This window comes from Pleurodeles waltl, chromosome 6 (assembly GCF_031143425.1).
Source record: "Pleurodeles waltl isolate 20211129_DDA chromosome 6, aPleWal1.hap1.20221129, whole genome shotgun sequence".
NCBI lineage: Eukaryota > Metazoa > Chordata > Amphibia > Caudata > Salamandridae > Pleurodeles > Pleurodeles waltl.
Genome location: NC_090445.1, coordinates 999,073,017 through 999,098,119, shown reverse-complemented (window position 1 = coordinate 999,098,119; position 25,103 = coordinate 999,073,017). Strand labels below are relative to the sequence as shown.

The following is a 25,103-nucleotide window of genomic DNA, read 5'->3' as shown; positions in this document are numbered from 1 at the left end:
TTCGTCTCTCCGGCTCTCCCTGACGTCGGCGTCTCTCTCTGGGTCGCGCGGTGCTTCTCCTCCGTCGGTCGTCCTTCCTGTTTTTGTCTGACGGATGACGTTGGACGTCATCACGTCAGAAATCCCTCGGGTGCCCCCGGGGTATCCCCCGGCGCTCGTTCGCTCCGACAAAGAACCGGCGTCCGGAGGCGCCCGGTTACAAATCTTCTATGAAGCTTGTAGTTCTTGCACAGCTCCAGTCCAAACTCAAAGTCTAGCTCTCATCAAATTTGCACGACTATCAATCAGTCTTCCTGATATCAGGTCTAAAACATTTTTTATGTAGCAAAAAAGCCAGTTTACCAAAAACAGCAATTATACCACCTCATCGTTGTGACCTTGAGCATTAGTAGATAAGTGGGACACGTATCGCCATATCCAGCTTAAGGCAGGTGTGTGCAGCAAAATTGACTTTCTGTGTCCTGCTTTTACGTCAGAATCATAGCACATAGTTCTCAGAGCTCAACTATATCCTTTACATGTACCTATTTTTTGTTTAAATTGATCATTCTTGTATACACAATGCAGCGTACGTAAAAACTTAAAAAGCATCATCAAAGCTGTAGTTTGAAAACTGCCCTGGATATATGATTTAACATGTATAGGGTGACAAAGGTATGTCAAACAAAAAAAAAGTGAATGCCCTGCAATTAGACAATTCCTCCTAAGAATTTACACACTATACATCTCCCCGGCAGTCACATTAGAGGGACCAATTCAAGAATCAACAAACGTGGGAAAAATTGTGGGTTTTCACAAGTGTTTTTTCAGGGACACCAACACAGTTCTCATATGCATTTTATTAACAGCGAGCTGTGCCACTAGTTGGCTTTTGCACGCTTGTTCAGAGCTTCCTCACAAACTATGGTGATAGCCGCATTCAGAACTGTTACAAGTGCAGCAATGAGGAATCACATCAAGCAGCCATACCTTAGGCAAAGGAATACACAGGTTAAACGAAGCATCTTCAAAGTGCAGCCCTTATTAAACACGTTCAGGAGAGCTGGGATGTGCTGCAATTACATTAGTGCGAGACTTTCCGACAATCAGGACGACTGAACAAAGAGTGGTACAGACGCTTTCGGAAAGGGTTCGATTTCCTGGTGCAGTTCTTTCTCTGTAAAGAATATGTGGCAATCAAAGTTTTTGTCAAGGCTGCAACCATATACAATTTGGAAATCAAAGGGCAGTGGTTTAGAGAATAGTGTGTCATGGGAAGATTTGTGATAAGTGTTTCTCGGAAAGCTTTCTAGATGTGTCCATCAGCAGCCCCTACTTGGCCCTGGTAAACGTCCCACACTCAGTTAAAAAATAAATACCGAGTTATCTTGTCATTGTGAATGTATATATATATATGGGATTCTGTACAGCAGGGAGAATGTAGAAAGACGAACACGTTTGTTCAGAGTTTCTAAATCATTTACACATCCTTGAGGATGTGCTGCATGGCTTAGTAATAAAAAAAACAGCTTTGAACACAGCAGGCTCATCTTTTTATAGACAGCCACACCAACCATGCATGCATGCATCCACCAAGTTGGATCGAGAACTAAAAAAGAAAAAGCATGAAAATGTTATTTTCTTCAAAAGCGGGTGGGGGGAGCAACACAAGGATAGGGGGGCAACACTAGTGCTTCGGTGGGGTGTTTTTTTTTGTTGTCGAACCTGCAATAGCACAATCGCAGGATGCACTCTCTCTAGTAAAATGGTTCCCAAAACTTTTCGACCCGCGGCTCCCTTGCCCTGTTGGCCATTGGCCGCAGCTCCCCATTATGTTACTTTTTTGGGCAGGTGGGAGGATGTAAGCCCGGCATTGGGTGTACTTCCATTTTGCTCCCTGAAAATAATTGCGATGAAGGTATTATCATCGTAGATGTGCTTTATTGTGTCACTGAACTGATGCTGTTATCAAGCACTTTAACAGCAGCGTATACTCACTTTACCACCTCTACTTTTTACTCCAGGCCTGGAAGCCTGAACCCACACATTCCTACCATGAACGCATCTTCTTCAGTGGCAGCAGCTTGCATCATATTCTGCATGTCATGGAATGAAATAGAATGCAAATCTCTGCCAATCCTTAACAACAAATAGGACACAACCACAGAGCATCTAACTTAAACATTTATTTTCTTGGGAATTCTGCCATTAACGTCAGCAATCTGAAAAGGGCAGTGTTGGCTACATTCGCAGAAGGACCTTCAATAGAAAAGTCTGTTGCAGATGGCGTCCTTATGCCATATATAGCTGAGCTATAACCGAAATCCAATGGAAGTAACTTCCTATTCGAGCCATCTATCTCAGCGCCAGGACACTAAGAAGATGATATCCCCTCAGACATGAACCTGACACTGAGGAAGCCAACCTTCCTCCAGCTGCAGGCAGGTCACTGTTTTCCTTAAAGTAGAAGAAAGGCAGCACAAACCTCTGAGCACCTTTTAAGATGGCTATCCAAGCCCTGCGCCCCGCTCCCATCCTTGCACTTATCACACATGCAAAGCTGTAGCATTTGAGGATCCCATCTCTCCCTTTGCTGAAATGAAGGTTAGAACAGGAACGACTGCTGCAGGTGGGAGGGACTCAGCAGGAGTAAGAATAGGTGTATTAAGAGTAAGAAGGAGGAAGTAGAATTAAGAGTAGAAGTTTGTATCAGAGTAACAGAAGGTGAATAGCTGCAAGACCAAGAAGGAATATCATTAGGAGTAAGCAGAAGCTTTGTTGCTAGTAGAGTTGTGATGAAAGTAAGAATGACAGAATGAGATAAAGATTATGAGAAGAGAGCAAATTGTTTCATTTATTTCTAAGAAAGAATCTGTGCTAGTAAAACTGGATGTGCTTTCCGTTTCATGCACAGATCACATTGAAATAAGGGCCTTTAACTAAGCACTATTGCAACCTGCTTCAGTTGGTTAAATATCATACACAGCTGAAATAGGTAATATTTACACGTTTTTTGGCGATCAGACACTGCTGACATATATTACCTGGCATTTATAAGCAAGTTATTGCTGTTTCACTGGCTCGCTAAGATACAATCTCTATCCGTACATTAGTTCACAGATACACCTGTCTCTGTAACGTATCTTGTATGGAAGAAGAGTGCAGCGGAAGGTGGGCTGTGGTGCATTAGCAGGCATCCAACCAAGGTCTGACAGCAGTCACTAGGCTGGGTATCCAATGATCTTTGTCTTATAGACAAGTGTTAGCTGTGTAATACTCTGTGGGGCCCTGCTGACAAAAAAACACAAAGTGCACAAGACAATAAAAGTACCTATGTACCGACAATGCATCTTTCCTGCACAGATGTTTTCAAAAGTGTTTGTCTTAGGGTGGCTTATTCGAAGTGAAGGGCTGCTGTTCTCCTGTTGAAGGGACAGAATTCGTTGTCTATGACAGCAGGTCTTCCGTGAAGGCCTGAGTAGGTGTAATTTGCTGAGCAGGACAAATGCCCTTTACAGCGCTATACTGCATATTTCTTTAGTGTTTATTTTATTTTTGGAGCTTGTGTATTAAATTAATGTTATTCAACCTTAATGGCATTTATAATGCAGCCTTCCTTGCTTCTTTACATAGGTCCAGGATATAAGAATTGATTTCTGTGGAGTATGGACCAAGCACAAATTAAGTCAACTTAATTAGTGCCTGTCCACTGTTCACTCTCTGATTCAGGTATTATTTCTCCCCCCCACCACTTCCCTGCCTCTTGCTTCTTCCCCCTTTCTCTGCACCTCCCTCGTTTTGCTTTCACCATACCCTCCTCCCTTGCTGCCCACTATTGCTGCTCTATCCCCGTGCTACTTCCCCTCACCTCTCACTTTTTAACATACTGCATAGCAGCATGATTTGCTGTGCAACATGGCTTGGAAAAAGTGATATGATGCTGTCAATGTTGGTCATGTCATTTTTCACTTTAGGTCATGCTGTTCACTGCTGTGCAACATGTCTAAAACACTGACAAAGCCAATAGGTCTTGCAAAGGCAGACTATTTTCTTAGCCAATTATTTTTAGACATGTGGCACAGCAGCACTAGCTGCTGTGCAGCATTGCTTAAAGTGAAGCAAAATGCATGTTTAATGTGTGCTTAAAGCTGGTGGGGCAAGCAACAAGGAAAGGGTGCAACACAGGGGTGTGGGTGGGGGGTGGATGTAACACGAGGAGCACAGGTGTGAGAAGTAAAAGGAGCAAATGAGGATTCAAAGTTCAAAAGAGAGCAGCATGAGTTGGCAGGGAGAAAACACATGAGAAAGCAACAAAGCAGGGTTAGGAGAGAATCACACTAGTGAAAGAGAAGAAAACAGGGTGCACCAGAGGGTGGGTAGTGAAGCACACTAAGGAGAGGGATGTCCGAGAGCACGACAGGAAGATGGCCACCACTTTGTGAGACTCTGCCGGCTGAAGAAGATCCCCGTTCATTTATCCTCACTACTTGGTGCCGACCTGGAGGAGGTACACCTTTCTCACCCACTCAAAAGCGGGGACATGCCACTATTTTTTTATTTTCCCGCCCCTGCCTTTGGCTGCATTTTGTTCAGAAGCGCTGCCTTGCCAGTGCTGAGGAGGGGCTTGGCTTGTGGAGGTGAACATGTGCTGCAGTGAGTGCTGCCTGACTGGAACTTGTCAGGGAGTTGCTGGGGTGGCCCCCAACCTCTCCCGCATTGTGGATCTGGGTGACTGGCTCCTGGTAGTCTGATCACTGCACCCCCATTGAGGGGGAATGGTGCTGCCACACTGCCAACATGCGCCCAGATGGAGGGAGAGCTTTGGCCCACTCGAGGGAGCCGACTGTGGTCCAGAGGGGTGCTGCCCGCTAGCTTCACTCCAGCTGTGAGGCCACCTGAGGACTGAGACCCCACAGCACGGGTACGATAATTTGTGGCCACTGCGCCTCTCTCGGGAGGTTTCAGGTAGTGGTGGGGCCTGCACGACTGGGGCGTCACTGCCAGACTAACTGCTGTCCCCGCTTCTCCTGACCTGCCAGTGACCATAGTGGCTAAATCACCCATCCACATTAGTGGACTCATGCATTAGTGGGACAGTTGGTCTGCTCGTTCCCCGACCCTCCAACAGAGTGGCTTGGGGGGTGAGGCAGGACATATCCTCACACTTCCTTTATCCTGATTTTTCACCCTCACTGGTGGACTGGCTGCTTGAACATCGGTGCCCTCCAGGCCGGCTGCCATGTGGAAGGCAGATGCAAAGCAGTCTCAAATCACCTTTGAAAAGACCCGGCAGGCTAGGGGCCCTGAGCGGCCTCCTGAAGATCCTTGTCCAGATCCAACTGATGGTGAACCCTCCTCCCAGTCGCCAATCATTCAAGCTATATTTTTAGATCTGAAACGTAGCCTCACCACCATTGACTCCAAACTTCAACTTACTGACATAATGGACAATCTTAAGGAAGAGGTTGACGGGGACGGGAGCAGAATTGACCAGTTGGAACACTGCACTTCAGACCTGGATGTTGAACAGCTCACTGCGGGAGAAAACATATTGCAGATGGAAAAGTGCTGAAAGTAATATGCAATGAAAAATGAAGATCTGGAAGTGAGGTGTAGACAAAATAACCTCCGAATCCTGGAAGTCCCTGAATCCACCTCCATGGATCGCATGGAAGATAATGTTGAGGATATGTTATGTGCAATATTTGGTAAGGTTATGTCTCTTTTTCTGGTGGTCGAGAGGGCGTACAGATCTCTAGGCCGAAGGCCTCATCCGGGCACCCCAGCATGCCCCATAATAGCTAAATTCCTGAACTATAGGGATTACAATATAGTCCTTTACTGGCATGGGATCAAAAGTTGCTCATGTATCAGAACAATATACTGACCAATTATTCGAATTACACCCCTGTCGTTAAAGCAGTGAGACACAACTTTCTATCTGTCAAGCGCTCCTTGTTGAAAACAGACACCTCCTTCTCCTTGATCTATCCTGCCAAATTGAAGATCCATCAGTGAGGCAAAACCCATTACTTCACTGATGCTAAGACTGCCGCTAAATTTGTTAAAACACTACTAGAATCTGGCGAGGGCTCAACAGGTGACCATGGTGCAAGATACGATCCGCTTGATGAAAATGACTGATGTTTGCTGGCCTACTTAGTGGCCCCATCCTGCTTGTCCTCCTCTGTAACATCTATTTCACGGTTTTCTTGCTTGGTGTGTAATGGGGGCTGATCCCCTAAACTGTTTTTCTTTGGCCACTCGACCTACCGCCTTGGGACAGGAGAAGTTGGATCTCTGGTTAAACCCTGATGGATGATTCAAATGTTACCATTTTTATTACTGTTTCTCTGGATGTCTTTTTGGTTAATACTTGGGTAGGTTAATGTAGCCGAGGCCACTTCGGAGGTTGGGGTGGTTGGTGGGGGACATGTTGGGATTGTTTTGTGGTTTCTCAAATTGTTTATTGTTGCCTCATTTTACCTTTCCCTTGTTCCTGCACTCAGGCTCCCTCTGCCTTTTGTGCGCCTCAGATGTACTGGTCTCGTGCTCCTGACTGCGGCTGCTATCTTTCACCCCTTGATGCGTAACATTACCTGTTTCACCTGGAGCATTAGGGGCATGAATGATGCATGCAAGGCCCGTCAGGATGTTGCTTATCTACAACGCCATGGTGTGGATATATGTTTGCTCTATGAATTGCATCTCACTGAAGCCACAAGGTTGGATTTGGGAATGTTACACTGAACTCTACTCCAATTATGCTCGAGGAGTGGCGATCATTATCCGTACCGGAAGTGTGTTGTGTGACCCTCAGGGTCAGTACGTGCTATTAGCTGCCACTGTATGCAACGGACCCATCCACCTCCACTCGGTATATGGCCCAAATGTCGACTGTCCTATTTTCTTTGCAGAAATCTGGTGCTTTGCTAAAACACTGGGCTGCAGGGCGCTCCTCTGGGGTGGGAATTTTAATGTGGTACTAGACCCTGACAATGATCGTGGCAGTGTCGCTCGCTTGACACATCCTGGTGCTGCTTCCCTGCTGCACTCGCTTATGGGAGATAATCACCCAGTGGATCTTTGGTAAAGAGGGCACCTGCATCACAGTAGGTCATAATGATTGGTCTCATTTTGACTTGTGGTTAGCCATTAAAGACGTTGACACTTGGACCCACAGAGAAGAGCACTACTTAAGTACGCTTTCTGATCATGCTCCTGTTTGTGTGGAACTGTGCCTCCTGGATGCGGTACTGCATGCGTTCACCTGACGGCTCCCACCTGGAGCCGTCAGAGATCAGGTTTTTCATGAGGAAGTGAGAGAGGCCATAGTTTATTTCTTTGAGCGGAGTGGATCATCCGTCCAGTCCCCTTCCACTCTGTAGGAAGCATTTAAAGTGGACCTCAGGGGAGTTTGCATTGTAAAACAATCAGGGATCTTGCGGATGCTCCGAAGAGATCTGTCTGCTCATGAGGCCAAAATTCGTGACCTTGAACAGGAATATTTTGCCCATTGCGATCTAGCTATCTTTGTGAAAATCAGGTCCAAAGTTAGTCAGTTTGAGGGGCTAGTGCAAAAGGAGATCTACTATCTTGGGCATGAGGTCTGAACCCAGCGATACAGTGAAGGTGACCGGGCAGGTAAAACATTGGGTAACCTACTGCACAAGCCCTGTGCAAACGGCCACGTGGTGGAACTCGAGGACCACCAGGCACATTTAAATGGGGGGCACGGAGGCAATTTAACAGGTAATGAGTTTGTCCTACTCCACGCTTTACTTTTCCACTCACTCCACTTCATCTGAGACCCGTACGGCATGTGTTGGCTCACTATAACCATTATGGCTCAAGGACGGCCATAGGCAATCTTCAGATGCGCCTTTCATGATAGAGGATATTGTTCAGGTCATCAAAGGAATGCCAGGAGATAAGGCACCGTGATTAGACGGCTTTAGTGCTGTTTTTTTAGAAGGAGTTTGCCCCTCTCCTGGCACCTCATGTTAGAAATGTATGCTAAAACTTTGGAAACAGGGGTTCTAGCCCCTTCTTTGCATGATTGACTCCTGCCTACTACCGCTCTTACTGCTCATTGCTCGTCCGGACCAATCTGGGTTTGTGCCTGGCAGATCCATGGCCCATAACCTTTGCACCTATTTTGCCAACACCTAAACAATTGACCCGACTTCCAGAGCCCCTGTTGTGTTTCTTGATGCCATTAAGAATTTGCTTGAACAAATGGTAAGCAATGGGCTGACCTAAAGTCCAAAGTAAGTTCTGATATGGTATGCAATAGGTCTTTTGACAACAGACAGCTAAAAGCTGTCTTTGCACAAGACATAACAAAGAGGTGTACCTTTAAGCACGACTGACCTTTTGACTATTCAGTTTCTTATGCACATTTTTAGGAATCTTTACCTAGAAAGGTATATTTAGGTGGTTTAGAGGCACTTTGGAAACAATTAGGCGTTTTCTTATAAGGGAACAAAATGTGTATTAGACTAATTTAATGATTCTCAGATCCTGGATACAAGATAAAATAGAAGCTCCAACGTGATCAATGTCACACAATTTCATATCCGAAAAGGCAAGAAATATGTGATGACATAGGTGTGTTTTCATTATGTAGAGCAGTAAATATCGCACTTTTGTCACACTACATCAAGACTTCACATTTTAATGTATTACCAGGTAATATAAAGGTGCTCGATTTATTGTATAGCACTAAGTGGATTTGAATGTACAAGATCACAAACATGAGAGTGTTTAAAAGTTATTTGTATTTAAAGAAACAATTGGTTTGTATGTTGCAAGAAGTCAAGGTGTAATTAAGGAATATAATAAATATTTAATCTTGACAATTGATAACAATGGTGCTTGGAACCTGTTTGCACAACTATCGGTCATGCTACTGAGGAATGAAAGGGATTAGAGATTAATGGTGACTTTAACAACTTTGCAGGGATTTCAACACTTTAGGGTGGCACAGGAACGAGGCAGAGGGGATTTTTTTTTTAAAGAAAGGAATATTGTTTGAGATAGTAATCTGAATCTTATCCGAACATCACAAAGTTATTAACTGCTGGAGATCAGTCGCAGGGCAGGGAGAGTAACCTATGTGCAACATTAGATTTCCTCCCGCTCTGCACGCGTATTCATCCCGTGGTGTTCAGGTCATGTCCCATATAGACCCTCAAGTACCACCAAGCACTCCGTTCCAAATACCTAGTTCGCCAGTGACAGACACGATATGCACCCACAGGTAGAATGGAGATGGATCTGGGTTTCTCTCATACCAATAAGGCCAAGAATTAGGTGCATGTAGCGCATAAATCACATTTCCGTACTATGTCCAGACAGGATCCTTTATAGTACAACTTACTGTGAATGAATTATCAGAAATAAAGGGGTGGGAGGAGGTTATCAAGCCCCGACACTGACAAGTAGCTAAGGTCCAAGAACACAGATTGTCAGGAGCAAAATGTTTGTGCATTTCTATAGCGGAGAAATACATGGACAAGTTAGGTGCATGCTCACACATCAACAACACTAAGGGATTTTCAACTAAAGAAAATAACATATCCTTAATTCCTAAAACTGATTTCTACCCTTTATTAGAAGAGTAAAATATCACTCTAAGAGGGCACACTTTCCCTGTTTGCACTTGGTGTACCTCTTGAAATGTGCGCCATGGCACAAACAGGGAAAGTATGCCATACACATAATAGGGCCCCAGGTTGAAGAACTGCATAATACTTCCCAAATGACAAAAGCCCTTGACTAACGACCTTTTGTCAAATATCCTTTAATGCTTGACTTTGGGCAATAACTCCCACCACATTAGTAACTGGCAAAACATGCAATTACTTCTTGAAAGGTGGAAAATTGATGCGAGATCAGCTCCTGAATATGTTAACATATATACCTTTAAGGTATCAGACAGCAGATTGTGACTGGTGCTATACTGAATTTAAGGGATGATCTGCCTTCCGAGTATACACACTGAGCTCAAGAAATGATACTCTAAGCAGAACAATCATATTTGATTCTGGTTTGTTATTTGTTAAGAAATAAACTCTCATTAAAATTGCTATGCCTATTTCATGTGTTACAATTGAAAACTACATACTGTTGGAAATTATTGTGGTTTTCTTTTGAGGTTTGAAAAGTGTGCACATTTGTTTTGCTGTTTGGAGTAGCTTTAACCAGAAAATTAAAAGCCCCCATTTTTGCCACTGCGTATTTTGCTCAAGCTTAGTTTCCCAACAAGCTTTTTCAAGACTTTTCGAAAAATATTAACAGAGAAATGCAAACGTTCGGAAGAGCGCTTATTACAAGTCCGTGAAGAGATCCTGGGCAGGGAAATGTCCACACTGGTCAAGCCGTGAATACGTTTGTTGTCAAAATAAGTTTCAGTTACTGCATTTCCAATCAAGAATGATTTCAGTAAGCTTTTCAAAACTCAAAAGGTACATTCCAATAATATTTACTTCTGAAATGCAATGATTAAAACAGCACAACAAAATTGATAAAGTTCAATTTCTTTCTCAACAAATATACACCATATCAGGCCTCAAATACGAAGGTGCTGCTTCAACTCCACGCTCCCGAGGGTTATATTTTAATGTTACTAAAGTTTTACAAATGAGTAAAGGATTCATTTATTTATTCATTTGGCACACACTACAAAATAAGGTGATTATGCGCCTAGCTCAAGGTGTTAATGTGAAGTATGCTTGCATGCCCACATATTATGTATTCCTATGCCGAATGTAGAAACCAGCGCCACTTCACAGTTAATAAATCTGATTTTATAATGCATGCACAGAAGGCGTTCATAGTTTGAACAGAACGCCTCTGAATAATATGCAGGCACTGGGAGCAACTGCGACATTGGTTTTATGAAAGAGGCTTCTAAATTCAATCAATAGGCTTATTTGAATGGCATGTTTTTACTCTCTACCACAACTCGTTAAAGCAAAAAAAGATTTTACTATATCCCTGGACAAGGAAAAGAGCAATGGAAAAACAAGCATTGGCTAAGTCATTGCATCTCACCTTTGGCTTTGCTACTGCTTCTTGCTAGTGCTAATTAGCACTGGCAATAAAGGAAAATATGGATTTTTGTCTGACCAACATGGGCCAAAAAAGGAAAAAAAGAAAAAACAAGTCCAGTCCGATGATGTATACGCATATATGTCTCATGATGCTATGGCGTCCCCAGAGTGATGAGGTATATGTGAACATGCATCACCACACATGCATGTACATACATCAAGATGCAGCAGCCATTTAAAAAAAAAAATTACCATTCCAAGACGGCAGACAAGCATTTCAACCACAAGGCAAGCATTTACATAAAGAAACAACCACAGGAGCAAACTGCAGGTGGAAGGCCCTCTTAAAATGTTTAAAAAAAACACACACACAAAAAACATATGGATGTGGGAAAAATACAGGCGCTGGCGAAACAAGTAAACTCCGCCGACAAACAACAGTTGTGATCAGGAAAGCAATGGAAAGGGAAAGGTTACAAAAAAATAAAAAACAAAAGCGTGGCATTGAGGAATGCAAAGTTAGGACAGCAAAAAAGAATGCAGGGGTCGGGGTGTGAAGTGGGGAGTAGCACATCAGAGACTGTGAGAATGCAAAAACACACACACATTCCCACTGACTGCTCGAAGCAAAAAAAAAATTGTTGCCTGAACGTAAGCAATAGAAAGAAACTAGTCATCCAATCAAGAGGATAGCTCAGAAGCAATGATCCAGGGAAGGGACAAACACATGAGGAGAAAAGAAAGCCATGAAGCAAGCAACTACCAAATAAGACTGATAATAAAGACACCCATTGATATGAAATGGGCTTGCCCAAAGCCCATTGTTAGAACTGGTATAGTCCACAATATGACTTTTGGCTACAGACAGCTAGGCAAGACCTCAAAACGATGCCTAAATCAGAAGGTAAATTAACAGATCATTATCTATTTCATGGAATTTAACCAATCAACACAATCTTTGCCCGATCCCCAATCAATCAAAGCTATGGCACAATATGTTCATAGGACCATCCAGGAAACCCTCCAGGAGAGGCAAAAACCCGCCACCAAGGGTAGAGGATAGAGCTAACAGAGTGGATGGGCCCTGCTGCTTGGAGTCATGTGAGCAACTTTAAATGCAACCAAACATTTTGCACATCCTGTATAGTAGGCTTCTACAATGAGTAGCTTGTGAACTACTGGTAGCTTTCCAGCTACCTATAAGTAGCTCTCCTCTGAGGAGCCCAGCCTACTAACTTAGAAGCTTTTGTTTGGTTGAAATAATATATGTATACCAAAACTCAGAATGCGTATTTAAGAAGACATTTTGTGTATTTTCAAAAGTTGATGTTTGCAGAAAAATGTCTGAATTTCCATAACATATTTAAAGCTCATATTTGAATGTGCATGAGGTACTTGAATGCCTGTAACTGACATAACTATGCTACTACCAGGGGCATTGCAGCACTGGCTATTATGTATTACCAATGAGGAGGCAATTGACAAAGACTTGTTTTAACCTTACTGCTGGCAATGCCCTGACGCACCAAGAAGATCACTGGTACTTATCTTACATATGATGGCACTAATGGAATGATGTGGTCGCTTTTACAACACTAATAATATTAGTAGCTCGGGTTGAGTTTCAATGAACCGAAGTAGCTCTTATTACAGAAAAGGCTGGTGACCCCTTCAGTGTATACCATATTTATATTCCACATTTGCAAATCAGCCTTGACGCTGCTCCAATGGGAACAGTTCAGCCCAAACAGCCATGTCAGGTCCTCCCTGAACCAGAATGCAAGCACACAGGACCAACTTTGCCCTAGGCCAGGTATAGCTAGGTTCCAGTGGGACACAGTGTACAGGGCCCACATCTAGGCATACACACCCCACTTAAGGCCACACACTAAAATATACAAAAAAGTGATGGATGGAATACTTGAAGTAATCTCAGTCACTGGTAATTACTCTGGGGCATACCAGTTAATTGTTATTCTGCACACCGTGTCACCTCAGTTTAATAATAAGTACATTGGAGCATTAGATTCCACAACTAGTACTAGAGGAAGTTAAAAGTATCGTTGTCATCATCAGAACCTTAGAAGTTTCACCAGTAACTCGAGCTGACTCCTATTCAGTCATATTACGGTTATATTGCTGTTAGAGTCGTCCGCTCTCTGCTGGAATATCCTTATTATTACTGCCCAAAATGGCTGGTTGTGAAAGGTCAGGATCTTGGACTATGACACTGTTTGTATTCCAAAATTAAGGCAACAACTTGAGGGACAGATTAAGCTTTTAAGTAAAGTACTAGAGCACTTTATGCATGTGCTTAAAAGTCAGAATCTGGATGAATTCTTAATATTCGATCATCACCAGTGAGCTGCGAGCTTTTGTTGCCTGAAGGTATTGACTTCACCGGGTTATCGATGTTCTAACTATGGAGCACTGTCATTCACCAAGCCCTTTTAAGGACGCATTCCCCCTTTTTTAAAGTCGGTGGTCCTCCCCACTCCCACCCTTACTTTTTCCCCTAATAGTGACAATCCATACCACTCTTAAGTAGACCCTAAAACAAAGCAGTGCTTTGTAAGAAAAGGATAAGGATACCCCACCCCCACTGGGGCCAAACACAGAATGGCCTCGAACTATCAGTCCTGGGAGGGAGGCACTTGTAAACACCTTCCAGCTAATGGCGCAGGAGACCCGAGAAGTTACTAAGGATTCTCAGAATCTGATGTTCTTGGGTGTAGATCACTTGATACTTTAATAGATCTAAGTCTTGCTGATCTATCGAATCGGCTCTGTAACTTGCTTGTTATTCTTGACTACAGGACTGCCGAGGATTCTACATTTATGCTAATGTGTGATTCAGTTTGGGCTCGCAGCTCGTCGGATGATTGATTCCATGAGCATTCCCAGACACACGCAGAACAGCTAATTCACTCCCTCAATCAGGTGGACAATCGTTCCTTAATGCTATAATTATTAAAGGTAGCTTTACATAATTAGCATGTCATTCTGCAAGCATTACCAAGGTGCTTTTTCATATAATGACATGTTCTTGCAAGAGGATTCAGATTACCTCTGATGTTTTTCTCCTTGCTAAAACGCTCTCCTCCCTTCATTAGCTGCTATGGTTTAAGGACGGAATCAGCACGTGCATCAACATGCCATACCATGCATTTGGATGCTGGCAGTATCCAATACATAGTATTTGTTACTTTATATTTCATTGATTAGGATTGGAACCTGAATCAGAATGAGTTCTCCATTTTCAATGCTATTATAACGCACTGCTAGCAGTTACTATATCTGAATGGGTGTGTGCGGCTTTGCACTGTACGAGTGGTCTACTATGCAGCATCCAAACCACCTTAACAGGATGGCTTTGGTCTGTAATGAAAGCCCACTGACAGCCAATACCACTATGATGAAATACTAGTGGTAGACTATGCAGTATACAAACAATAATAATAGAATGAGATATGCCAATAAGATTACAGATTTATGCTCTTTACAAACCGTGGGAGTTGTTTCTACAGCACAGCTCTTCTGAGCGGTTTTAGGAAGACATTACATGCCTCAACAAAATAAAACCATTAAAAAAACTAAAATAAAGGGCACAAAAAAAGCAATTCCGAAATTAACAAGCTCCACTCAGCAATGTAACAGCTAACTGACAATTTCGTGTACTATTTCCAGACTTACTAATTCCAAGTCCTTGGCTCAATTTCTGTGTCAACCCTCAACACATCTGAACAGAAGAATCACAAGAAAAGATGCACATGTGTACAAGTTAAACAACCCTGTAAATGAGTAAGATTTATTTCTTACAGTGTATATATTTATGTGCTAAGCCGTGTACACTATGTACCGAAGTGATGTGCCATACTGGTAGTTAGTGCAGAAATCTTCAAAATGGCCACTGTTTACAATGTACACAAGCAGAAGATAAGGTAGCTAATCATTCCATGCCCTTTGAACTCTTCTTAGTTTATAAGACAAGCCAGCACAAAGGTAATCCGCATTATCAAGGCACAACAATGTATCCTTGGAATTCCCATCATCCAATATCATAAATAATTCTACTACCAATTATTGGCAAGTCATATCCTTGCTATTCTGTGAGCTAAATGCCCTGAGTATCAGCAGTCAACTGTTTGTCATGAGCTGACAACGTCTTTGGTGACTGAAGGAGTGACAGGAAGTTCTTAAACTACATTTGAAAGGTAAGAATGAGACATACCTATGAGGACACCAGGTCCACTGGTTAGCAGACGTGGTCTCAAATCTACTCCAACATACCATTCCTATATAATTTTAAGACGGCAATATTAGATATATTATTCACTGCTTTATATCTAAGCCAAGTCGTCTCAACATAAAGTTATTGATCTGTAGATCATGGATTCATGAATGACTAATTGAGTTGTCCTCTATTCTGGCTTTCCACACATCTGAAATGAGCAATAACTGCAGAGTGACAACACTTTAATTAGGTGACAATGATTTTCTATGGAACAAAATCTTCCCCTGCCATCAATGTTTTGAATATACTCAGTTACGTGTGACAATGTGGGTGTGGTGGAATAGACCGTCCAATATCTTGCACATTCCATACGGAATTCTGATTTCTACTGCTTTCAGGTCATTTTGCAGTAGTCTAGCATTTAATGATATTAAATAATGAATTAATAGGAACATAAAATGGATAATAAAATCTACCACCAGTACCCAGCCCAAGATATCCACTGAGGTCTATGTCCTTTCAGCCAAAATGGATGGCATAGTTCTACTTTTGACATAACTAAAGTCATGCATAGAAACAACACGCCTACTGTAGTGGGTTTCCAGGTTTACACTTAACATTCCATTAGGAACAGAGAAAGGTTAATCTTTTAGAGACTCTCCATCCATATGCAATAGTTTATTTAGCTAGATTCCTCTAAAAATAGATATCCATAGAGTGATTCATTCGGGTCTCCAAATGGTCAAGACGTCAAGTGTCAGCTTCAGTTAAATGGACTTACTGCACTCTCAGAGACCCATTCACCTGATCTGTACTCATCATTGGGAGTTACCACACAGGCATTACAAGGAGCTGGTTTGAGGAGATCTCTAAGTATACTTCTGTGCTACTTCTAACTCTGAAATGACCCAGTTGGGGACAAATATACAAAAGTTTAAAAAAAAGATACATTAAGCCCCACACTTCTGCAGCTTAATATAAGAGACAACCACAACAACAGATCTGGAGAAAATTTGATTATGTAGTTATAAAAATTATTGCTAATATGACACAAATAGTTTGTCACAGTTCATTTCGTGGCAGCTTGGAAGATCAATGTCGGCTAGCTATTGGAAAGTAGTGATTCAACATCAATAGATTCAGTAAAGTGGATGGTAATGAGAATCAATCTTATAATGGGCAGAGGTATGGATCTTGGGAGAAGCACAATGTCAACATCTATCAGGCAGTTGGCAAAGTCACCCAAATTGAATGGGATGGCATTCACCTGGTCTAGAAATAGGATGTGTTGGTACCTAAGTGTTTTGCTTGCCATCTTTGAAACATAAAAAGGGAGCACTTCTCAATGAACAATGAATGACTTTCTTATATTTCTCCATGAGATGCCCTGTGTGACAGGTGTACTCTGACACTTGTCAAGTGCTCACTGTGCCCCAGGACTCTGGCTATACCTCACTGGACAATGCCTAACTTGGCCAAAACCTGTCTGGGGTTGCTTGTATTCCTGTTAACCTGGCTTGGAAAGATTAGGCTGGAATGTTCCTATCAGAGCAGGCTAAGGATAATTTGATTATGGCTTGATCCTTTCAGAGGAGCCATGGTGGACAGAAAATGATAGACTGGAATGTGGTACCAAGTAACTTAGATCATTTTCAAGCATTTCACCCATCACTTTCTTGTTTTTCTCGGTCAACAATAGCTCACCCATGCCTTATGCACCAATTCATTGAGGCTGTAAAGTATGCAAGCAATTATAAATGGTTCTTATTTCTTCCTACCACACAGTTAGAGTGGGCATTTTTATCATTTTCTTCTAATGTTCTTTAATCTTGCAAATTGTATGACACCCACTGCCTGGAATCTATAATATTCACCACTCACTTGTATTTTATAGTCGCTTTTTGTAAGCGAGATCTCCATAACAGATTTGACAACACGTCTGAGTAAGTAAGAAATGTGCTGGTTCAAAGTATCAGGTCAACCTAGGTAAACTTAAGACATAGATAAATTAATGATTAACTTAAACTGCCTGTTTCTTAGCAGCAAAGTAAGCGTTCCTTATCAGTAACTACCTGATACAAACGATTTAAGTTGTAAGTACAACATAGTTGGAAATAAATCTGGCCCCACCTAGCTTTGTTTATGGCAACAGCTGGAAGGGCTGTGCAGTACTGCATGATCCTAGATCAAAGGTTTACCACATACCTTGCAAAGCTGAACATGTATTGTCCTGCATTTTACCCCAGTTCTTTTCAAATTTTAAAGACCTGAAATAGTTGTACAGTAAACAAAGTGAAGCACAGCTTAAGTATTATTTGAAGGTAAAAATAAGTTTAAATTCCAGTAACAGAAAACATTCTGCAAAGAGATGCCAATAATGAACATTCTTCCCACATGCACAAAAGGTTGGAATAGTAATGAACCTGTGAGTAGCAGAGAATATTAGTTTACAAATATGTACATAAAATGTAAATATAATTTAAACATTAAATAAGTCAAAATATAAATTCCAAATATTCCTCAATTAACTTTTGGAGCTTTTAACTTTCCAGGCAAGTATACTTTTTTTTCGAAAAGTCATTCAAATAAATTGGTCCGACCTACTACAATCTCAGCTTGGCAAGTTAGATCTAAGACTACCCTTCGGGAAAGTGGAAAGACCATAATAGTTATCCTCTCCTTTACGAACATTGTCCAGATAATACTGTTCGAATTTAGAGTTTCCTCATGTTCTTCTTCACACACCTAGGACCCCAGTAAACTGTGCTCTATTACAGAAGCTCCATCAACTTCCAGACCATAACACAAGTACGTGTTTAAACTGTTCCTTCCGATCTGAGTATGCACAGCTGCACAATCTCTTAAACCATCCACTTCTGTCATGGTACATTGAAACATGTGAAAAATAATATGTTCTGCTGACTCATTTGTTTCATTACTACACTTGAATACGGTATGTAGTAAAAACAATAGTTAACAACATGTGTAACATGGTAAGAAAGCTTACTTTAAGATATGCTTCAATATTTATGATCAAACTGCAAGCTGGGTATCATGAAAATGAACTTCAGTGTCTCTCATCTAAGCTGTTTTAAGAGGCTCTGACTTATAGGCCTCATGGTCGCATTTGCCAACAGTGTTTAGAGATGTCATTCAGCTTTTTAAACACCCCCCCAAAAAAAAGTCGGCACCTTCCTTACATAAGCAAACCATGGGATGCGAAGAAATAGATCATAGCCCACCATGTTAAGAATAATCCTTTTACGTAGGACAAACGTATGGTAGTAAACATGTTAAAGACTCACTATATCATCATAGGTTTACATTGGGACACAAACACTGCTTATGACATGTGTTCCTCCATCTCTGAGCCAAGTGACACTGTTCAATCTCGAACTTGGCACCATATTTTGCCTCACTACAAGTTTGCATTAAAGCTTTGTTAATTAAATATAATTCTTCCCTCTATTGCTAGTTAAAATGTATCATCGCTTGTACACATTCTGTGGATCACTGACAGAATATTGTAAGCAAAAATAGCGTGTGGACAGAATATTGTGTCTAAAATATCGAGGATGAAAATATTGAGAAGGTAAGCGCAAATAGATAAGTATAGATTTACTATTCTTAACTCTGCATCTATAAATCTTAAAGATATATATATATGGAAGATAAATATACGTGGAGTTACGTATAGTAAAACTTTGCTTGCTTATAGAAACTTACCTACTCGATATTTTTGTCCTGTAAATTCTTGACATGATATTTTGCCCCTGGATAGTTTTCCTTTCGATATTCAGTCTAAACATCACATTCTGTTTGAGCAATATTGCAGTTTTAATTAAGAAGTCCTAAAAAATAATTGAAGTCATCACCAGCAGTTTCTCCCAGCCAACAACAAAGACAAAGGGAAACTACCATTTTTGATTTACAGCTTTCAGCCAGAGGTAGGATTCCACACAAAGTTTTAAAAGATGCTGAAAAGAGAATGGAAATATGGATGTTTTTCTGTGATGTAAGAATAACTCCGTACCCAGACGTGGACCTTAGGAGTGTCTGCTTTGACTGCTGCTAATATTTTAATCATCCCAATAAAGGACAAGTTATTGAAGAGAGGGGCCATGATGCAGCCTTGGTGCACCCTGGAGATACAATCAAAAGGATTTTTCATAGCTCGATTCAAACTGCCTCCCGCAGCGGTCCGCTATCATTTAGGAGTCGAAAACAATTTAGCTCTATTATTAGTACCAAGAGCCGTGCAGAGGTACAGAAAAGTGATAAATAACCTACACTTATTAATCACTGATCATCTGTCCACAAAAAAATAGAAAACGAAGGATTGGTCAATAGTCCCTGACTAAGCTATAAAACTGGCATGAAAATCTGAGATGTAGCCCTTTGCTTGTAGGATAAAAGCGCCAAGGAATTTCATTGTCTGGGTTCTGGCCCAGTGTGTCAACATTGCCGCACCCTGCCACCTAAAAATATGGCAAGACTTAATCATTGGCTTTATAGAAGTCCATAGCCAAGATGTCTTAAACAGGACCTTCTGAAAGGATAGAGCATGCTAAACCTCTTCAGCAGAAAATGGCACAAAGCCATCCATATTCACATTAGAAGCTCAGAAAACCTCAGTAATAGACAAAAAAATCACGCCCCCCTCCATGCTATGTCGACTGGTTAACCCACAGGTGATAGTACTGTGCAGTCTGTCAAACCTTGCCTTAACATAGCAAAGTTCTCTGACACTGCTCTTCTATGTCTTTATAAAGATGATGCCTCAAAATACCGTTGGCTCTTTTCTGACTAGTAATTATTACCCTATGAGGCACAGTTGGTGCTAAATGGCGTACACAGCTTTCTCAGACAGATGATTAAAATGAGTCAAAATTTTCACTTATTAGATGTAAAACAAAATGATGTGTTTTTCGTGTTTATCCAATGATAATTCCAACAATTAAGATTAAACCCAATATCATTTTTACATCAACTATACAGAGGGTCAATGCTCACTATGCAAGGAACCCCAGAATTTCAGTTGACCTTGCCTCTTACGATGTGTTCATCAATGCAGCATGCACTGTACACGCAAATTATACAAGATTTGTTTAATGACTGCACATTGCCCACAATAAATTCCAAAATATTGCCAAGTGTTTGGTGCAATTCTTTGATGACCCTAGATCTGAAATCACTAAACATGTTTGCATCACTTGAGCATTGAATTTGACCCACACACTTCTACTGCAGCTATGGTGCAGGTCACTGGCCTGCAGACAACTCTCTGGGACGAGAGGCAACACAGTAGCAGCCCTACAAATGTCAAAACTAAAACTTATTGGTCAAAGGTTTGTGTGATTTTCAATGTCACCTAAATTTGTTATGTTTCTCAGACATAAAGAGAACCACTGTTTAAAAAAGTGTATCTTTGATGGCAATATGTTGAGATATTTGAGAAACTGAAGTTACTGCTGTACTGTGGGAATGACCTGAGATGTCCTTTCCGCGTGTTAGGGACAGGTTTGGTGTTGGGCAGCCTCTATCGAACTCGGTGACTCAATTGCCCACCCTATTCTTTCTCCCCATTAATGGAAGGTCTAAATCGTGGAAGATATTGAAAGATCGCATATCCCTGAGATGTGTGTGCAGCCTACATGTCACAGTGTTTATCCCCGAGGGTCTGGCGGAGTCTATCACTATTCATAGATCAACAAAACACCTACCACTGAATCGGGTCAAAGTAGCGCCTGTTGATGACATCACTGCCACAGCTAGAGTATCAAGGTTTGTAAAAGCAAGTTATTATACTTTAAATGCACGCTTACGTGTATCAAACTGAATTCTCTGCCATCACTCTTGAAAGCAAACTAAAGCTTTCTGCCTAAGCTGTAATTGCAAGGAGTACATTCCATGATATCACATTTAGTCAGGTTGATGTGATATAAATGCTGCACAAAGTACGCTTTGTCCTTTCTCTCCACACAAATACTGAAAGATGTGAAGAAAGCCCTCGATCAGTTGAAAGCAACCTCAGCAAAGCTGAAAGGATCAGAGCATAATCCTGGGACTGCGTGAGCTGTTCCAGGCAGTTTGGCAGATTCCTTCACACCACCTTTACGCTATGCTACGTTATCATCACTTGTGCTGTGCACGGCTGTCGTCAGTACGGCCTCCCACCACAGAGGACTGCGTAGATATATGCTTCTTGTGGTTTCAGGGCTTTCTCGCAGACTGGGTGCTCAGACATTAAAACGAGCGTCTAGTGAGCCTGGCAAAACATTCTCTAAAAACTGTACCAACCCTATTCAAACTCTGCTGTGGATTTCTAAAGTGAGGCATTGGAGGACAGATGTGGTCAGCCACCCATGAAGACATACAGGCAACATGGGTAGAGACCACTTTTTCAAGAGCGTGAGCCAGATAAGCGCTGATCACCCATTTAGGAGAAAAACGGCTGATAACCTAGAGAAAGATCAATGTGCAAAACCACCCATAGACAAGTCCTGGTCGCATCACAATATCGTCCACACTGGACAGATGTGCAAAAGCGGACACCACAACAGCACTGATGGGGCTGCCCTGACACTAGTAACAGTCAGATCTGTATGGATCGATTCTGTGCTTCGTAAACGGGGGCTGCTGGATGAAAGATGAGGCTTGGTAAGCACAGACATCCTAAGCAAAGGTAGCGTTGGACTGCTGGGGTGTGAGTTCAGTAGCTAAGAGCGAAAGCAACCTTCAAGAAATCACAGATACAAGGGATAAGATAACTGGCTACTGAAGACTGCCCTCCTGCCGCAATCTGCACCTTAGGATACTTTATCCTTCCATTTTGCAGTGTGTCTCTCCCTCCCCCACATTACCGTCCAGAAGACCCCAGGGGTTGGAAGGGGTTGAAGCATGGTCATGGTGGTTGATCTGGCCCCACTCTCTATTTGCTTTCTTGGTGTCTTTACCCTTTACCCACAGTTTGCACGGGCCTTGATTCCCCCTTTTTATGGATTTCTGCCCTCCTTTACTCATTTTCTTGTGAATGAACCGTCACTTCTCTCACTGTTCAAGGATCTTCAACCTGCATTCAGTAACTTCCACGTGGTCTTTGCTGTCAAGGAGTTGCTACTCCCGGATTTATTGCCTCCTGCACTCAATGCCCTGATGTGCTGTTGCTGCAAACGGAGTCATTGTCCGAGTCGCTAGACTCACCACCAGTTCCAAAGTCTCTGCATGATAAGCGGTGGGTGAGTAGGGGAATATACATTACTCATATGACAGTGTGAATGCCATATCTAGTCCTGATAAATAGAGGCACTGTGGCGAACAGAGGTGAAAGCACTGCTCCCCTTGTGTGATCCCAAAAAAGCAAATGAGAAACAAAAAAAGCATTAAGAAAATAATGTCAGGAGCATCATGGGGCACAGGCACATCTATGGACAACCACTGTTGTCACCAAAAGGATAAAAGGGTTGTACAGCTTTAATGAAATATCGAATTTCATAACCTTCTCTTCACTGTCACTTACCCAGGACTACCTCTTCCTCTAACACTTTCTCATGGTAATATTTCACTTTCTAATTCACTGTCTCTCTGGAGAAAACTGCCGGACCAATAACCCAAACTCCTGTCTACCAGAAGCCCACTTTACTGTTCTGTGAGTAGGTTGCCACGTATCTTCCCTATTTGGAAGTATGTTTTCTAATATCTTGATTACTCTCAAATACTTGTGGAATTTTGTTGATAGAGTGTCCGCTTTCTTGTGTGATATTCATTTCCATATGCATTCCTTTAGAGATGGGCATTGTTGGTTTTGCGCACACCTATTTTTACAATAATCATGGCATCCATATGGATCCTTACTTAAGAGCCCACGCTGGAATCCTGAATAAGAGCCATCGGTTCCCTTACCGTGCCACGCTAAAAAGAAGATGGGTGCAGAACAGAGATAAACCAGGTTGTAGTTACTATCGGGTATTATATCCTCATAGAACAGGTCCTTGGGGGCACGGGTACAAGTGTTATTAAGTAATACAACAATAATGAACGGAACCTTACCACCAGGGTGGCACTTCTGATCACCAAGCCATCACCCTCACGCTATTTTAATCAAATTACCAATGTACAACGCGTTTTTGCTGTATCTTTTAACACTTCCATTTAAGAAAAAGTTTGGAAGACAAAAACAAGGTGCACCGCTGCGACTGTCATGAGGTCCTGAGGATGACTTAAGTGTCGAATTTAAATAAAGAGACATGCAGCTCTACGTCTCATGAGTGGTTACACCAGCGCTCCCGCACAGACCACTCGGAAAGAAGCTGCAATGTACTTCAGAAAAGTGGAAAAAATACATACTCTTCGGTATAGTTCCAAGTCATAGCTGCGGGCGTCACTTACACATTCCTAGCGTGAGAGAGAGAGATCAGAATGCAACAACCAGGGACTGAGCTGAGAGAGGGGGGGACTTCCGTGTGCATCACTCCGTTCGGCTGGCCCAGATGTCTTGGCTGCTTGGGTCCGGGTGCTGGACCTGAAAAAGTCACCCCTCTGGCCAGTAAACGGGCAGCCAGAAGAGGCAGGCATCAGACTGTCCCCATCCCTACTGTTCTCTCAGGCATGAAATGAGGAAGTGCAGTCACGGCATCAGCTGTGAGGCCGGAGCAGGTTGGTTACTACTAAAGTTTCTTGCATTAAAGTTGATGCACTCACAGCTTCGTACACCCAATCGATGGTTGCAACTTTCATTGACTAACTCACAAGGAAACTCTTTCCACTGAAGGATTATGTTCTCCTTTCAGCTGAAAATCGTTGCTACTTTTCTTTCAAAAGTTTTAACCTGATATATATTAAAGTGTTTTCACTTACTCTATATTAAAAACGTATTCATTAAAATTCAAGTCCATTATCAAGCACGACGTTCCTCTTTCTGCCACAATGACACCCCCGCCCCCCGCTCAGAGCTTCCACACGTGTGTGTGGGGAATGTTTCAGAAAATAAGAAGTCTTGGGAAGTGTCTTAGGAGCCCCTACCGTCTTGCCGTTGGACATGGTGGACGGAGGATGCGGCGCTGCACACAGGGAGGGTTGGACGAGGCTTCTCTCTGCCCGGCTCTACTCCTGGCAGCCCGCAGGACGGACGTATAAAAGGGCTCAGCTCGGGACACGTCGCAAAGTTCCTGCACCGAACCCCTCCCCTGCTCCCCGCCCCCTCTCCCGCTGCCCCTTCTTGCCCCGGCCCCTCCAGCGCCGCCAGCAGATAGACGTGCGAGGGGCGCTGCTCCAAGCGGGACGGGGAAGGGGCAGGGCGGCCAGGAGAGGGGCGAGCCGGCGGGGAGGAGCGTGACGCCACGGGGGCCGGCCCGCCGCTGCTTCGGTCCTCTGTTTCCGCCTCGTCTGCCCAGTCCCCATTCCTCGGCCGTGCTCCCTGCCCGCTTTACCTGCCCCTCCCGCCGCATGACCTACCTGCGCCAACGCGCCCCCCCGGCACTTGGCTCACTCGTGCGGTTGCTCTGCTCTTGCCCGCTCCCTGTCCCATCCTCTCGGTTTGCCCACTCATTTTGCCTCGGGCACGTTTCGCACTTATCCACACTGTCCCTCTTTGTTTTTTTTGTGAAGGTTATAATTAGTTGTAAAAGCGTACCAGACCCAGTGCGCAAACTATTTGTGCTGGTGAATTTGCCTCTGTAATTTCCGAGTTCTTGATGAGGCTCTTAGTAATGACATGAGTTTATGGGAGAGAGGGCTTGTTTTATAGCTCATAGCCTGCTACGATTACTTTAGGGTTCTCTAACGTTGGAATCGTGTTTGCATTTATACTGTCTTTTGTAGTTTAGGTGGCTAGA

General features: G+C 42.7%; 1 protein-coding gene across 2 annotated transcripts in view; it reads right to left on the bottom strand.

Annotated features, from left to right (window-relative positions):
* Positions 1-24,605, bottom strand: part of PAPSS2 (3'-phosphoadenosine 5'-phosphosulfate synthase 2) — a 173,648-nt gene extending 149,043 nt beyond the window's left edge. The window contains exon 1 of one of the 2 annotated variants that reach the window (XM_069239888.1): positions 24,292-24,605. In XM_069239888.1, the coding sequence (XP_069095989.1) occupies positions 24,292-24,309 (18 nt within the window). In that variant the 5' untranslated portion in view covers positions 24,310-24,605. The remainder of the gene's footprint in view (positions 1-24,291) is intronic. The other variant, XM_069239887.1, reaches the window with a different exon arrangement.
* Positions 24,606-25,103: the final 498 nt, after the last annotated feature.